The 17,534-nt window shown below is 39.6% G+C and overlaps 1 protein-coding gene across 1 annotated transcript; it reads left to right on the forward strand.

Annotated features, from left to right (window-relative positions):
* Positions 1–1,352: 1,352 nt before the first annotated feature.
* Positions 1,353–17,534, forward strand: LOC308499750 (low-density lipoprotein receptor class A domain-containing protein 1-like; the record flags this gene model as incomplete). Its single annotated transcript, XM_081053574.1, has 6 exons — positions 1,353–1,424; positions 3,994–4,077; positions 7,750–7,813; positions 15,721–15,843; positions 17,116–17,259; positions 17,392–17,534. The coding sequence occupies exons 2-6, from the start codon at positions 4,045–4,047 to the stop codon at positions 17,532–17,534; spliced, it is 507 nt and encodes a 168-aa protein (XP_080909700.1). The 5' UTR covers positions 1,353–1,424; positions 3,994–4,044.

Genomic DNA, 17,534 nt, shown 5'->3' on the forward strand with positions numbered 1-17,534 from the left:
TAGAAAATTATGCTTAATAATCAATGTTTCAATATTCCACATTACCTGGAAATTACTTAGGTACCTAATAAGTATTAAGAACTAATTTATTAATCCAAGTTTTAAGTTCTTAAGGACTTTGGAAATTATGTTTAAGCTGAAAACTGAGAAACACAATTACTGGTGATATTACTAATTTGTCAAATTCATGACTCAATTCGGTTGGATACAAATTTATACTTTTATAATCTTAAACATTAGGTAGGGGTACTTTATCTTATTTGATCAGTAAACCAGTATAAAAAGTTTAGGAAATTCAGATTAATTAGTCTTTTCCCGAGATAACAAACCCAAATCTTATTTTTAAAAGTTAAATGTATACTTGTATCATACTCCTTTTTTATAAACTCATGGTAAAGACATGTAAATAGTTTTTTAAAACCAAAATAATTAAACAAGCTAATTTGTTCAAAGACTCACCTTCATTCTGTGAACTTTGATTCTTAAAATGTTTCTGAGCTAATAATTTCTATAAGGATAATTTTTTCTTGAAAGTGTAGCACATTTAAAATAGTTTTTTTCAATTTATTTTTTGGGGTTTGTGGGAATCTTTGAGTCATATAAATGATTATTTATCCCTATCAGCCAATCAGAACAATGCTCCTTTAATTTAAGAGACATTGTAATCTAGTTTTTTAACAGCCTTCAGCGTTAGGAAAATATTTCATACTATGCATGAGATTTTCTCAATTACAGACATGCAGGCACACAAATGCATGGAGAGCTTATAGCTTTGAATCTACAACTTTAGCCACAGTCAGAAGTGAACCAGAAACACAAAAGCTTAGAGTTATTTTCCTTTCCAGTGAGCACATAAGTCTTAACTGATTTGAGGTTACAAATAGACAAACAGATCAAAAAACAAAACAGAACAAAACAAAAAAAGAAAAGACTAATAAATTGGATTTTCTGTCATCTCTCACTCAACAAGTGTTTTGGGCAACATTAAGATTGCTGGGTTGTCTACAAATCTAGCTAATGTTCAACAGGGACAGAAATTGTCAATTGAGGGATTGTTTTCTACAAATCAGAAATTACTAGACAGAACTATCCCAATGACCATGTAAGTTCACTAAGTCTGGGACATTTAATAAATAAGAAATAGTGTATCAAATTACATTTCTTCAGTTAATCCTTGGGTAGGTTTTGTCTCATAGGCTACTGAAAGGACATGTGGCTATGACCTTTCTTAATACTTCAGTGAAAGCTAGCCTGAGGTTAAGGTAATCACCTTGTAATCGCCCTTCTTTCATCAGTTGAGAGGCAAACTAATATAGGTGTGCTAGTGTTGGTAACAACACTTCTCTTACATCACCCTCTTGACTACACTACATAATTCACTCCACGCTGAAAGAAGCTGCAAACAGGAGATCTGAATGAAAGAGGTTAATAATTTTAATATTCTTGATTTTTAAAAAAATATATTGCCAATAGCTTAAATTAATGTATAGTTTTAAGGAACATGTAATGGATGATGTTAACCATTAAACGATAAAGATTTTAAAAGTCTGTAGCTTTAAATTGTCTTTAAAATGCCAGTAGTCTATTAAGTTTTAGAAAACACTGTGATTCCATTAACGTTTCTTTTCATCTTTATGCATAAAGTAAAAACCCTAAGTTCTGTTAGAACAAACTGGCTATATACACATACGTTATATATATTTAGGTATTTTGTGCAAGTTGTATCATTGAATATTTATATCATTGAATGTATTCATATCTATTGAGTGTGTTTCTGTATGATAAACAATGCGTTTATAAATTTGAAGAGTTATAAAGTGAGTAGAAATAGAATGAAAAGCAGAACAAACACTGGCTATTTTAAAATTCTTAAACTAAATGTTCTTTCCCTTTAATATTCAAATTTTTTTCTGTGATAGACCTTTTCATATTAACATATCTGGTCAGAGCTTCAATAGTTGACCACCTTAGACCTTTATAGTGGATACTGTTGATAGGCCTCAAAATGGTAACAGCAACTTTCTACGTTTTTTATTGTTTAGAAATCTTTACAATATGTGTATATTGGTTTTAAAATAACAATAAAGATATGAAAAAGGATTTTAACATGATTGAAATTTTTTGGTGTGCATTTTGACAGGAAATAAAATCATTTAAACAAAAAGAGGTACAGCCCAAAGAGATTTTTGTAAATATTCATTGGTTAAAGTAAACTTCAAAGGTTTACTCTGCCTTTCGTGTAGATTTTCTTCTTCAGACAGTAAAACCTTTTCTGGTAGAGTGAGAGTTGTGTGATACTAGCTATGTGCACAGGAACTAAATCCCCCTGTGCTACTACCACGTTAGTGACTGGAAACAAGAAACTTTATTATTGGTGTTTATGCTCTATGGAATTAAAATCAGTCAGACACATAATTATTACACTGCGAATAAACCACTGCAAATTCCTTGCTTGCTGAGCTCTCTCTGTGAAATGGAATACAGAGCACTATATGATACCTTTGCCCACATTTTATTTTTTATTTATATATTCAGTGACATTGCTCCTGATTCAGACAGATTTGCTCACATTACTTTATGAGCCTGGGAAGCATCTTAATTTTTTAGATGTTTCTGTTAATTTTGCTCTTCATATCCACTGAGAATAGTCAGATATATTACATATCCCAAAATCAATTCTTGGAAAGTGTCGTAAATATCTTCTTGGTGCTCAAATTGATCTTTTTGTTCACCATCTTTTCTTCAAAAGGTTAAATATGTGAGACAAGAAATTTCCCCTAACCGTCACTCAGTCCTTCAGCACACATTTATTGAGCCCATACTCGGTGCTGGATTTGGCCTGGGCCCTGCGGATGCCGTGGAGACCCACCCAGACCTGGTTGCCTGCCCTGCTTGCTGCTCTTACATAGTGAATCTGCCTCTCCGGGGAGTTTGGCTTGCTCAAAATTATCTACCCTCTTCCCATATATCCTAAGGACAAGTTAAAAATGTGGTGTGTTAGCAGAGGCATGTTCAAGCCTCTCCTATGTCTATTACTGGGTTTCTCATGTGCTCATGGTTCTGCTGTGTCCCAACGTCAGTCCTCCTTTCCTGTCATATCGAAACCTGTGTGCTGAGGGGATCAGAGGGCTGAGGATCTCAGAGCACAGGAAGAAAGTTCCACTCCCAGGGCTATTGGTTCTAACCCAGGGTGCACAATGAAATCATCTGGAGAGCTTCAGAAAACACTGAGACCTGGGTCTCACGTCCAGAGCATCTGATTTATTAGTCTGGGATGCCGCATGGGGGCATGTAATCGCTTCCTAGGTAATTCTAATGCACAGCTGAGAGGCACTGCTCTAGGGGCACCTACTCCTGGCTGGTGGAATGGTACATTCCAAACCACATTCTAACATCTACCTCTCAAGTTGCCACCCTACCTACCATGTTTCCCGGAAAATAAGACCTAGCCAGACCATCAGCTCTAATGCGTCTTTTGGAGCAAAAATTAATATAAGACCTGATATATTATATTATGTTATATTATATTATACCTGGTCTTATAATAAAATAAGACTGGGCCTTATATTAATTTTTGCTCCAAAAGATGCATTAGAGCTGATGGTCCGGCTAGGTCTTATTTTCGGAGAAACACAGTACAAAAGAACCTTATGAAAGAATCTAGTTATCTTTTCCTTCTGACCTGCTGGTACTTGATATGATTCTTCTGAAAAGATAAACATGTTCCCCCTTAAGCCTCTGTGTCAAAGAATTTCTAAATATTTATCTTACCTTTTGTGAGTAATTCACCTTTTGTCACTCAATGAGATGTTAGTTGTGACTGAATATTTTTTATTAACCGATGTTTTCTGAAAGACAGAACCCACGTCTGATGCCTCACTATTGTTTAGTTACTTTACTTACCTTTGGGATAAAAAGGAGTCCTGAATATCTAGGACAGCAATTTGTACCAACCAATGTCAAAGAGCTTGTCTTGTTACTCCTTTGTTCTAGGATTTCCTTTGGGACCCAGGTGTTGACTAAAGGACTGGCCCTCCAGACAGCATGCCAGCTCACAGAGTTCATCCACAAGGCCAGGTAACCTGTTCTCCATTATGCAAGTCTGTTATTAAAAACTTCTCCTTTCTCTTACTTGTCTGCCCTGGTGTTTGCACAACTGCCAAGGAAACTGTCAACAAGAATGAGATCAATTGTGTGTGCCCCTATCTCAGGGAGGCCCTGCCTCATACGTCCCTCAGCTGCTTCAGGAACAGGTTGTCAGTATTTAAGGAAGAGTCCGTTCACCCAACTGAGCCAGAGCTTAGCCTCGCTGTCCTCTCCAGAGAATAAACCATTCTTTCTGATACTGTAGATTCTTCTTTAAAAGGTAATGTTGCCTTCCCTGTGTTGATGAGATGTGATAAGGCCCTCCCCAAAAGAACTTGGTCTACTTGGTCAGGTTTCACACAGCCTCCTATTAGGGGAGAAATGAAATATATCAAACACTGTTGTTTTATGAGAAAGAGCCTAGCACAAATGTCAAGGTTTGTGCTAGATGCTGGAGTCATAGCCACTGTGCCTTAGGGATTTCATCAGGGAGAAAATACAGTACAAATTAAGTAACCACAAAGTAATAGGAGGTTAATAGATAACAAAAATCAATGACAAAGGAATGAATTTGGGGAAGAAAATTATTTCTATGGCTTTAGAAAGTCAAGGTCAGAATCCCCAATACTTAGGCATTTAAAAAAATTCACCTTTATTACATTTCTGAATGTAAAAGTAATATATACTCCTTGTATCTGTTAGGATGCTTTCAGCTGTATAATGAAATAAAACCCACCTAAGATGGCTTAAAAAATAAGTAAGTGTATTTGCTCATAGAGGAGGATGTCCAGTTAGGTGAATTTCAATGTTGGTTGATGGAGCAGTTCAACAGTGTTAAGTGAGACCCTGGTCCCTTCAGTCTCTGCACTGTGCTGGCCACAGTTCAGCTTTATCCTAAGTCTGGTTACCCTCAGGGTCTTAGAGTGGCTTCCAGTAACAGAAGGGGCCATATGATTCTTTATGAGACAAAGAGGCGTCCCATACCCCTTCTAGAAGAGTAAGGAAGAAGATCCCCAGAAGCTTCCAGAAACACCTTTCCTCTAGACCCATTTACTGCAGTTGGGTCACATGCTTACTTCTGAACCAGTTATGGAGCTTGAGATTACTCTAGCACCCACCACTCATGACAATTCAGCTGAGGACCAGCATCTTCCATAGTACCTGGGCTGAGTAGAGAGAAGCATTGGCATTCCACTAAGAAGGGAAAAGAGGAACAAATACAAAACATATGAAATTCACATTGGAGATCCCTAACCAGACACCTTAAGTAGATAAACAAAAGAATAATATGTAACTAAAAAGCGAATAGAGGAGGTAAAATGGAATAATAAAAAGAAAACTTGCTTGATTCAAAAGAGGGCAGGAGATGAAAAATATGGAAATAAAAAATAGATGGGACAAATAGAAAACAAATAGCAAGATGGTAGACTTAAATTCAATATTAAATCTACAAGGACTAAACATTCAAATTAAGAAACAAAGGTAGAAAGACTGGACTGAAGAAATCAAGCATGATTCACCTATTGCTAGGTCATGTTCCTATCCCTAATCCAATTAGTTGGCTTAAGGTGAAAGTATATGGTAATTAGTTTAACTTCATTAGGACCCACACACATCCAAAGGATATAGATGAAAATGGGGAATAGAGAATTCCACAAAGAAATGTCAGCATATATGAATGACTTGGGGAGAAGGGGGTTATGGGCATCCATTACATAAAAGCAGAATAGTATAGCCACAGAATCCCTTACTGTTTTACCAAGTCTAGATTTTTTTTAAGCCCTGCACTTTTCTAGCAAATGGAATTCTATACCATGAAAAAGCCAGCCTTACACAAATTGCAGATAATAGAGAAAAGAGTTACTGATGCCAGCATAAAAGATGAAATGCTAAGCAATAATTTTGAAAAATAATTTTAGGTAAACTTGGAGGCTAAAACATTTACAAGAATGATATCCTATTTTATATTAAGCAACCTTAAAAGTTTTTTTGTGAGCCTATCTGTAAAAAGTCCTTTTCTAAGATATCTGGTTTCCAAGTTTGCAGTTGTTCCTGCAAACGTAGCTTTTCATCTCTGAAAATCTTGTATGCTGACTGGCTGTCATGGATAGCTGTATTGACATGGAGATTTGTAACTTAGAAGATATAAACTGCCTCTCTTCTTTGTTAAAAACAATCATCTTAGAACTCCCTCTTTCTCTCTTCTCCTTTTGTTCATAAAGGTAAGTAAACATATGACTGGTTGATTCGTCTTAAACAAGGTACTCCAGGAAGCTTATTCCAACAACCAATTTGTCTTTTGGATTTATGTTAATTTTTTCAGATCAGGCATATATTATTTTTGTGTAGTTAAATTCACAAAAATAATATAGAAACCAAATAAAGAAACCAAAAAGTCCAGGTGCTTTCTTTCCTAGCTTTTTCTTTACCCAGCCTCCTTCCTTCCCGTCTCACTTGTAGCTTGAGTGCAAGTATATGACAGAGGTTTAAAAAATCAGGTGCTACCACCCCAGATTTTTTAATTGGCAGCTATTGACCCAAAGAAGTAATAACAGTAGAGTCCATAGCAGTGACAGCAGCAACCACAGAAATATTGAGTTTCTGGGAGCAGTAGGAGCTGTACAAGATGCCATGGCCATGTCTCATGGCAGATTTGGGCTGTGGCCCTGCAGCTACCTGGTCTCCTTTGTTCCTGGCTTTCATCCAGCCTGCTTCTCAAGACTTCTAGGTATTTCTGTGAACCAACAGCTTTTTAGTCAATTCTGTTTAACCAGAGTTGGTTTCTGAGGCTAAGAATTTTGATAGTTACAGATAAGGAGAATACCGTTTTCCAGACTCTGTCTGTGTCCCACTTTGCCATCTGAGCACCAGGAGTCCTTCATGAAAATGGGTCCTGGGGCCGGCCTGGTGGCTCAGGCGGTTAGAGCTCCATGCTCCTAACTCCGAAGGCTGCTGGTTCGATTCCCACATGGGCCAGTGGACTCTCAAAAAAATAAAAATAAAAATGGATAAAAAAAAAAAAAAGAAAATGGGTCCTTTAGCCCCAGCCATGACTCCCCTCTCTTTTCCTCCCCCCTTCTCTTCTTTCTTTCTCTCTTCAGGTCTCAGGTATGATTCTAGATTCCAGAGAATCAGCTAAGGGGCCAGCATCAGAGACATTCACCATACTCTCTATCCCTCACTGCCTCAACCTCCCCACAGACTTTCTCTGAGAAGAGCCTCCACCCCATACAACTCAGCTCCTATAAATAGACCCCTGGGGCCACTCATTCCACCAGTTCACCCATCCTCCCAGGCTAGTCTGGTTGCCAGGCTAGGACAGGACACAACTTGTACCCAGCTTAGAAATTACTGAGAAATTACTTACCTTAGGAAATAAATGGTCCTCTTTCTGAAAAGATCCTTTAGTGGGACTAAATTATTCCTGCCGAGGCTGACACCTGCTTCCCAAAGGCTTGAGCCGTGCCAACTTCCTTCTCCCCTCCCTCCCTCTCTCTGTTCCTCTCTCTCTTCCCCAAGTATTCACTGAGCACCTCCTAAGAATAGACAATGAGAGAGCTCAGCCCAACCCTCCCTCAGAGAAGTCTCACTTCATTCCAAGTTCTGTAGCTCAAAATAAGTCACTGTGCATCAGGATAGTCAAGGCTGTTTCTTCTCTTATAGGTGACAGAAGTCTCTTCTCTTTCCAGTGCAAAGGAAATGCCTTCAAATCTGAAGCATAAAAAAGGTGATATTTCTACTTTTTCAAAAAAATCAAAAAAATTTTTTTAAAGAAAAGGCGTTGCCAAATAGGAATCATGTCCCAGGACATCAGTCATGTCTCAGGAGCCACCCAATAATGCCTTCTCTGTGTGTCAGTTGATGGCTTCAAGGCACCTAAAGTACTAGCAGGGGTTTCCCTGGCTCCTGGGAAACTTCACCTGGAAGGCAGGTATGGGTAAATTCTGAGTGATCAAACTGGTGGGGGTAAAACTGGCTGCCTGTGTCACACTTAGACCTTTAGACTTTCCAGGGACCAAAGATTGTGCACAGAATTGTTCAGTTACATCCATTGCCAATCACTTTCAATAATCACTTTCCCATAAATATCAACATGCTGACTTCGATATCTACAGATAACACATATATGTAGCAGTTTCATTATAAAAACATTTTCATAAATCTATTGATATATATAAACAGTCTCTAATGAAAACAAGTATGCAGTTGAACTGTTTAAGATTTTTGCCCTGTAAGTTATAGGCTAAACCATTCACAAAATAATAGAATCTAGCAGTAATCTTCATTCCCGCTGACCATTACTTTCCATGATAGTGACCTGAGCAGATTTTTTTCACAGGCCACAGGACCTTGAGGGTCAGTTTTTCTTCATCTTCAGGTGCCAGGGTCACACATAGTTCTAATCCCTGTCAGAGATTTAGTCAGGACCTGGGAAAGGTTATCACAAATCAGGTCCATTGAGAGGAAAAGCAGGGAGTGATTCCCAGGTGACCAACCGACAGAAGAGGTCAGGAAAGCTCTGTCTTCCCCTGCTTTGGGTAGAGCAGGGCTGCCCCCAGAGAGTCCACAGGCACAGGCTTCCTTCAGCCTCAGGTGGGCTCCTTTGGAGACATTGGGTTCTGAGGGTTTGGCTGCCTCAAGTTCTGAGAGGGAGTCGTGCTCCTACTCAGGAGGTTCCCCACCTACCTGCCAGGTCAATGTACACCTGGGAGAAAGCTGGGGTTGACTTCCCAGCAACCTGTGCACCACTCATGTGTCCACTCACTGAGCGGAACTTACACATCACCACCCGTGGCTGCATGGCAGTCCCATAGGATAACCGTTTGTCATCATTTTTAAACCCTAAAGGTAGACTAAATTCTTTTCACTGCACAGACTTAGATCCAGTCCTTTGATTTTGTTCCAAATTATTTCAAAAGTCAAATAAATAAACTGAAGTGATTTGTTTCTACTCCCGCAGGCACTTGCCAAAACACTCTCCAAGTATTTTTTTCAGTGATTCTCATCATCCATTGGTATAAAGCTTTTAATACTTCCCCAAATGCTTTTGCCCATTGCCTCATTTGATTCACCTAAGAGTGTCTTGTTGTTGTAAGGTTTGGGGAACATATCCATTTGATAGTCAAGGAAACTGAGACCCAAGGAGGCATAAGACTTGCACAGCTAAAAAATAGTAAAGGAGCCAGGCCACCCAGGCCTGTGCTCCGCACATGCTTAAAATAGAACCAAATAGAGGACTATGCCTGGGGATTTCCAAGCTGACAGACTGAGGAACAAAAACCATTAAAACTATCTTATGAGGTCTGCTGTTTATTTTTTTTATTTGAAAGAGACAATGCTAACTGCAAATAATTTTCTGTTATCTACATTTTGCAAAAGGAGAGAGAGGTAGCAAGAGGGAATCAGGACTAAATTATGTGCGGACATAGAATGTTTTTCTCTCAGTAAGTGAAAGGCAGACATCAGCACAGCTTGCATGGCACCACTGTCACTTACTTCGTGTAACAGTGATACCTTAACAACATGGCATGTTAACTAGGATTTAGTAAATCCAGTTATATTTTAAAGGACCAGCGTCATTAAGGGCCTGCTATGGAAAATTTATGCAAAATGAAGAATTTGTCCTTCATTTTACTTTTATGCAAATATACCCTGTTTCAACAATTCTAAAGTACATTCTTAATTTTCTCATTTTAACCTCTCTCTGAAAATCAGCCTGCATCTCTGAAAGCAGGAAACAGCTGATGTTTCATACAATAATTGTCCACCAGGTGACAGTCATGATGAAGTAATGTGAAATCTTCCACTGACACCTTAGGTTAGGATCAAAAAATCCTCAATCTTAGATTTCATGAACTACATAACGGCTTGCTTGAAGCAAATACAACTACTAGAGTTGATTTTAAATGGGGAGCAGATAATAATACTAGGACCTAGGTTGTATTTTAATCCTAGCTTTAAAATTCACCAACAGTGAACCCATGAAACCCTAGGCACCCTACTCTCAACCCCAGTAGGTCCCCAGAGACCGCCAGATGTCTGTGTGTGTCTCTCTCTAGTTGTGACCTTGTTGTGTGGCCGTGAGTGTGCAATGTACCCTGCAGGACTTACTTGTGAGTAATAAACCTTGTTTTTGTAAGTTCCCTGATGGTCATTGCTGAGGTACATTTTGCAATCATAATAAGAACCACAAGGGTAGGTCCAACCACAACATTGGTTGGGAAAATGTCAGGGGCGGGGGGGGCTTCACAGTATTAGCAGGCCAGGTGGGTGCCCCTAAGCAGTCATAACTGATAGCATCACTATTGATAAACTAAGACCAGACACACATCAACTGTGCTATCTTAAATAGCTCACGCCATTACTGTGTGACCTTTTGTAGTTTGTGGCACACATAGAAAATTGCAAGTACACACTTGGCACTAGGGCAATAATTATTTCCTTCTCCACTCCAGCCTTCTGTCCATCTGTCTTCACTGCATATTTTATAAGCACAGAAGTCAGTATGATAAAAATGTTCCTAAAACGGCAGCCAATCTTCAAAGAAGCTAATAATACATGACCTATTTCATGAAAAGGGGAAAAAAAATAAGTGGTTCAAAAACAACTAAAATGTCAACTTGGTTTGAAAGAAACCAATTAGCAGTACAGATATAAAGATGCTACACTTGAGATAAGCTTGATTAACAAAACAATGAAGCCTATTAGAAAAATGTTAATAGAACATTCTGGTGCTGAAAGCTTATCTTTGATGAGTTGGAAAAGCAAAGAAAAATAATCCTGAACCATTTTCCAGTTTAGAAAGATTTTGTTTATCCTTCTTTGCTGAAGTTGGAGCCAACAATTTGATGGTTTGGATTACTTTTTAATATCTGTAGCCATTTGATTATTCAAATCAATGGTGCATTTCTGGGAACAGGCTAGCTCACCACAGACAGCAGGCTGAAGAACGAAGCTTCCCCACATGCAAGCCACAAACTTCTCTCTCCTTTCACCACTTGGACCAGTGGCCTTTAGTCAGAAAATGGCACAGGGAAATCAGTAACCCCAGGAAATCAACACACCAAGGTCACTCTATAAATCTGGGCCCCAGTTTCTTCATGTATAAAATAAAGTTATTTGAGTAGATTAAGGTCTCAAGACTTTTCCCAAGAAGGGAGTCCCCTGATGGGCCCAGGAGCTAAGTGTGGAGTTACAGTAAGAGAAGATTTGGGGCTGACAGAATGAAAGAGGAAGAAACAGAATTTATAAGCAGCTCTCAGAGGTGAGCCATTCTGGGGTGGGAAGAGGATACATCAAGATTGCCAAAAGGAGATAGAAGAGCTTCCTCTGGTGTAGGTTCCTGAAACTCAAATAATGAATGAACTCCTTCACATTCTGGGAAAAATTATTGTAGGCCCCCAATTCTCTCCATGTTATTATCGTTTTAATTTTTATTATACTGTCATTTCATTTACGTACAACCATAAAACAATGTATAAACTTCGTGTTTATAGATTACTGTATAATTGCAGAACAAAATTACAATCAACCATAAAGGTAATAAAATTCAAATTTATGCTATTAATTTAATGTGATGGATAAGTGAATGGTATTGTCTTGCAGAAACTAAATTGCCAATTTGAGGCTAACGATAGAAAAATGTTAGCTTAGTTCTGGGCATATATTTAGTCTGTTTCTATATTATGAGTTTGAAAATACAGTTTCCTAGAATGCCTGTTCGCATACAAAATGGGAATGTTAATACATCCCAGCCTCAGTTTGTAGTTCAGAAGAAGCAAACCTTTCACATAACAAACACTCTGAGCAAGGCAGATGTCACTTGATAACTCTGTAAAGTTCTCTCTTTTATTTGAAGATATAGTCTGCATTCAGTGGGCAACAAATGCAACTATTGTTGCATTCCAGAACAGAACCATTCTTTCAGGTATACTCCCTACTACAATTATTGTTAATTTGAACTGTTAAAAGTTGATATTTTCAAAGAGTGAGACCACACTGCACATCTACTGGAAATGTGGACATGGATGTGCTGGGGCAAGTCACTCTTTAGTCTGTCATGCCTGTATTTTGTGTGTCCTGAGATGACTCCCACCACACTTCTATGTTCAACCTGCTGCAAAATCTTGTAGTGATAGAGTACACCAAGAAGTCACCTGGATTTCACTTGGTGTAAACTCAAAGCCAAACACAAATTGAAGAATGAACACAAGGATTCTGATGATACATACACCGCTACATGATTGAGGTCATCCAGATGATTCAGGATGTGCTTATAAAAACTGTGACAGATTACTATCGCAATGAAACCCAAAACTAAGATTCTCATGGAGAACTTGCAGATCCTTTAGAAAGTGTCCAAAAACTCTGAGAAAAGCGAGTTTAGCTAGGAAAATGTAAACTCTACTTGCGTTCAGGAGACTTGGGTCTATCTCCAGCTCTGTCATTAACTACCTAGGGAAGGTTGGACAAGTGTTCATATGTTTGGACATCTGTTTCCACATCTATAAAACTGTCCTACAAATCCTGTTTACCTCACGGGTTCACTCTGAAAGTGAATGAGACAGTGTATTTGAAGGTGCTTAAGCAACCCTCCTACTGATAACAAAAGGGAATGCTGATTGCAAAAGGGGCAAGTGGCTGCAGATTTACCTCCAACAGCTTCAAAATGACCTGGCCAGTCATCCCTAAACAGCATGGATATCTCCTGGCCCTTCCAGTTCTTCCTGTCTATACCACTCCTGAGTCAGGAAGGGTGTTAGTTACTGGTTAGCGGGCTGAAAGGATCCTAAAAGGAATTTAGGGCCCATTCATTGCTCTCCGCTGCCCTCTTCAGGAAAGAAATGGGCCTTGCATGAAATGGGGTCTCAGCAGCAAGTGAGGGAATGAGCAGGCCCAAGACTTCTGGGCACCTCAGCTCAGTATTCCTACACCAGCCCCTCCTCAGAATCCCACTGCCCTTGCTGGTCCTGAGCCGCTGCAGCCCCCCAGGCCTCCAGGCCTTGTGTAAGCCCCTCTATTCATCTTTCAATCTCCCTCATGGTTTGTTATGGCTTAGTTAAGAGGGATTTTAGTGTCCACAGACCCCATAAAGTTTCCTCATGTCTGCTGACCTGCAGTGGAAGGATTTCCAATTACACATTAGCCAGTGAGGTAATAAAGACATGCTTTGTTTTTCTAACTCCATTTTAATGTCACAGGTCCATTTTAATGTCCAGTTCTGTTTTAACCATTAGTATTTGCCTTAGCCTTTTGAATACCTTTAAGGGTTGTGGTACTAAATAAGCAATCACTGCTTAAAATAGCTTCCTTTCTTGTTTCCCACTCTCAGCCTCATTATCCTTTAAATTAGACGAGTAATTTCCAATGAACCGCACAGGGCACACAAGAGGATCCAGGGGGGTCAGGGAGGAAAATAGCGAACTTTTATTTTGATATAGCATATTTGATTTCATCCTTCTTAAATTTCAATTTTGGACAATGTTTTACAATATATATATAATATATTAGTGGACTGGTACTGGCATAGATTTATAAATAAATATTCATATGTTATGAGGAAATGCTAATTTAATTTCATTTATTTTGTTGCTGAAGGGATACACAATCATAAAAGTTTGAAGACCTCTATTCTAGGAGAGGTCCTCTATCATCCTAGCTGTGTTTCACAATCACCATGGAAGCTTTGGGGAAAAAGAAGTTTATTAGGCCCCAACCCCATCCCAGACTCGGTGAACTACAATCTTCAGGAATGAAGCATGGAGTAAACTTTTTAAAAGCACTGCCTGGTCATTCTGATGCAAACCCCTCTGCTAAAAATCCCATTGTTTCTCAGACTGTAAGCTCACCGAGGGCAGACTATATCTATCTATCTTGCTCACCATTGTATCCTCCGAGCCTAGCCCACTGCCTGACACAAATATCTGCTGAAGGAATGAATGATGAACAAACACATGAATCAAAATCCAGACATCATTGCTAACTCCCCCAGCCTTTGTTTCCACACTTAATGTTTTTATATAATTGTTTTACATGTTCAAGAACCCTTCATATATAAAACTCAGTAACTTTTTTAAATCACTTTTAATAAATAGGTGTTTAGTATTTAAAGTGACTATAGTGTTTTAGCATTGATTAGCATTTAGCAGTTTCTATATGTGTTATACCATGTAAAAAATCTTCTACGTAAAGCTTTCTTCTTAATATTTAATATTTAATATATGTATAGGATAGAGTCCCAGATGTGGGATTTCTAAATCAAAGACTAAAAACATTTTAAAGTCCGCAGCTGCTGTGGGAAGGACAAATTAACATTGACCCCAGGAGCAGGGGACTCTGGTTTAAGGAGCAAGGGCTCACAGGGTTTTGTGATCCAGCAGAGAGAATCTTCAGGGAAGCCCTATGGTGTGACAAAGATTTGGAGTGTCGATAGAGTTCTAACCCTTGTTTCTTTCACTTACTGGCTGTGACACTTAGATTCTTTAAGCCTAAGTTTCTTTACCAATAATAAAAATTTCATAGCAACATGACAGAGCTGTTGATTCTGAAGCTCTATTAGGTGTTAAAAATGAAAGATTTAATTTTTATACTTCACGTAGTTCCAAAGGCATAGAAGCCTTAGAGTCTAGGAGTGGTTCCCATGAAAAGATGCCATCCTGTCTCTCTTGTATTAAAATGTACTCTTTACCCACAAGTAGTTTTGAATGCTAACTCCTCAGTGGGGGCCCAGGAAATCCCACAACTTCAACTTAGGCTCCTGAAGAAGGTTCACAGATAGTTCTGAATTCTGGCCAATGGGTCACCTCAGAAATATCAAGGGTGCGTCTCACTGTTTGCAAAAGGTCGCGCTGACAAAGCGACCAGGAGCACACTGAGCACTCTGTTTTTCTTTCCGTGGTGTGCCAATAAAACCAGTCAGGCAAGTTCCGTGGTGCCAAACTCCTCTAAAGAGAAGAAGCTCCCCTCGCCTGCTCTCCAAGGACTGCTGACTCCAGAAACCACCAATCAATGTCTGTGGGGAAGTTTGGCGGGAACCCAAAACCCAAGTCTGCATTTCACCTTTGGTATCGCGGCTGTAGTTCTCAAGTTTTGGTGCGTATAAGAATGAGCAGAAGTGCTCAAAAAACATGCAGATCCCCTGCTCCAACCCCTACAGATGCTGATTCTGTAGGTCTGGGGTGGGGCCCAGGAATCTGCATTTCCTTCTGTGATTCGGACATAGGCAGCCTGAAACCAGGTTTGAGGCAACACTGGCATAGCAGACATAGCCCTGACAGGAAACCAGAAGACCTCTCCTTTGGAGGTGAGATAGTTCCACTTCCATCAGCGTAACCCTCAGAAGTCATGTCACCCCACTGGCCCTGTTTCTTAGTTTTTAAAGCCTCATTTTCATAATTGGGGGAGCAACACTCATTCATCATAAGGCTGGTTGCCCAGAAGATCGCACTAGAAACTGTCGGCAGGAAAAACAGCACTGTAACACACGGCACATGTTTCAAGTCCTGTAATTTTGGCTCTTGCGTTTCACACAGAGGTAACCATGGTCACCTGGCTAGGTAGCACAGTATCCCCAACACGAGCCTCTGCCTGAGACGAAGCCTTACTCGCCTTCGTCTTGTGTGTTTGCTGTGACAGAGCAATGCTGGCCTCCCACCAGGCAGTGCCTCTGGATTTCCTGCATCGCATTCCTTGTGCTGGGAGTTCTGGCTGCTGTGATCAGTCTTGGGGTCACCTTTGGAATGCCTGGAAAACCTGCAAGTATGTGTCACCCCCTAGGGGACAGATCTGTCAACAATTCACTCAACAAGAGTATATGTATCCCCTATCGTTTTGCAAAATGGGTGAGTCTTTTGATAATGGGTGGTTGGCACGTACTATGTTGTAGACATTTCACACATCTCATCTTTATTTCATTCTTTTCAACAGTCTTTGGAGGCGGCTGTTGTTATCACCAGTATGAACAGACTCAGGGAGGTTAGGTGACTTGTCCAATATCATAGAGCTGGTAATCGACAAGCCAGGGTCCCAATGCAGGTCAGCCCAAGTCTGAAGCCTACACAAGACATGGTTTCTACCTTCAAGGGGTTTCTGTTGTAATTAGGGAGACTAGGGAAACAGCAGTGAACAATACAGAAGAGCATATAATTCAGTATTAAATTAGGGTGGTTGGAGTGTTAAATATTCTTAGTAACTTGAGAACCATCAGCCACAATCACAATGCCAAGCATCTCATGGATTATGGGATACAAACTGTGGTGTCATCTGCCTCTTAATTGTCATTCTGGTCCCAACTACGAAACTTTCAAGATGTAAAATGCACCTTCACCAAGCTCTCCCCAACTCTAAACCAGGTATCTAAAATATTTCCAGCCTGTTTACCACTCCACACACCAAACCAGAATTTTCTGGATACATTATTTTAGGTGAAAATATGTTTGAGGTATAAGTGTTACCAATCTGCTATTTACATCTAAACTTCCGTCAAATTTTTATAGTACTGAAACATTTTTAAAAACCTCATCACATTGTTTTGACAAACTCCCCCTCATTTTTGAGTAGACTTCATTACATTTCAACAATGATCTCAGTTTAACTCACAACGTCCCCTAGAAGTTGGTGTAGCAAGTCGTCTTTGTTTCCATTTCTAGCTAAGAAAACAATGGAGGGGCTAGAAAACAATGGAGGGGGCTACATGCAACCAATCCGTTGCAAAGCGCAAACCAGAGCCCACCCAGGCTTCTTGACTCTCCCTCCCAAGCACCTTTGATTTTTTTCTCAGGCAGGATTTTTTTTTTGCCCAAATGCCAGTTAGATATTGCAAGAAATGCAAGCTAAGTAGGCCTAGTGTTTGGAAGAATGGGGGAGAAAAAGCAAGAAAAGGAATAATGGGGAAAAGAACAATGGAAAGAAGCTGAAGGGGAAAGGAGGAAGCAGATTGTTATAGGCAGGTGTTAATATTATTAAAGCTTGATGCCCATGGTCTTAGATGCATACGGTCCACATCCAGTACTTGTCTTACAAATCTAACAGATTTGCCACACCGACAATGTGAAACAGCTTCACAGCAACTTGGCTTCTTGTGCGAGGACCTCACGACTTGCCTGCCACCTTCCCTGCTTTGTAATGGCAAGCTGGACTGCACTCATGGCGAGGATGAATCTGCTACCTACTGTGGTGAGGTGCACAATAATCAAAATGAAAGAATAGTCACCAGCAACTAATAACTAAAATTCAGAATTATAATTAAAACATTATCACGCAAGAACGATTTTTATTAGAAATAATGCCTTTCTTTGTCTATTATAGGCCAAATGCCCAGCAGTCTCCCACAGAACTTGATATTCAAATGTCCCAACCAGAAGACTTGGACATATGTGGACAAGGTGTGTGACACAAGAAACGACTGTGGCGATTGTTCAGACGAATCAGGTAAAAATGAAAATATGTAA

This window comes from Rhinolophus hipposideros (genome assembly GCF_964194185.1).
Source record: "Rhinolophus hipposideros genome assembly, chromosome: 7".
In the NCBI taxonomy this organism is placed as follows: Eukaryota; Metazoa; Chordata; class Mammalia; order Chiroptera; family Rhinolophidae; genus Rhinolophus; species Rhinolophus hipposideros.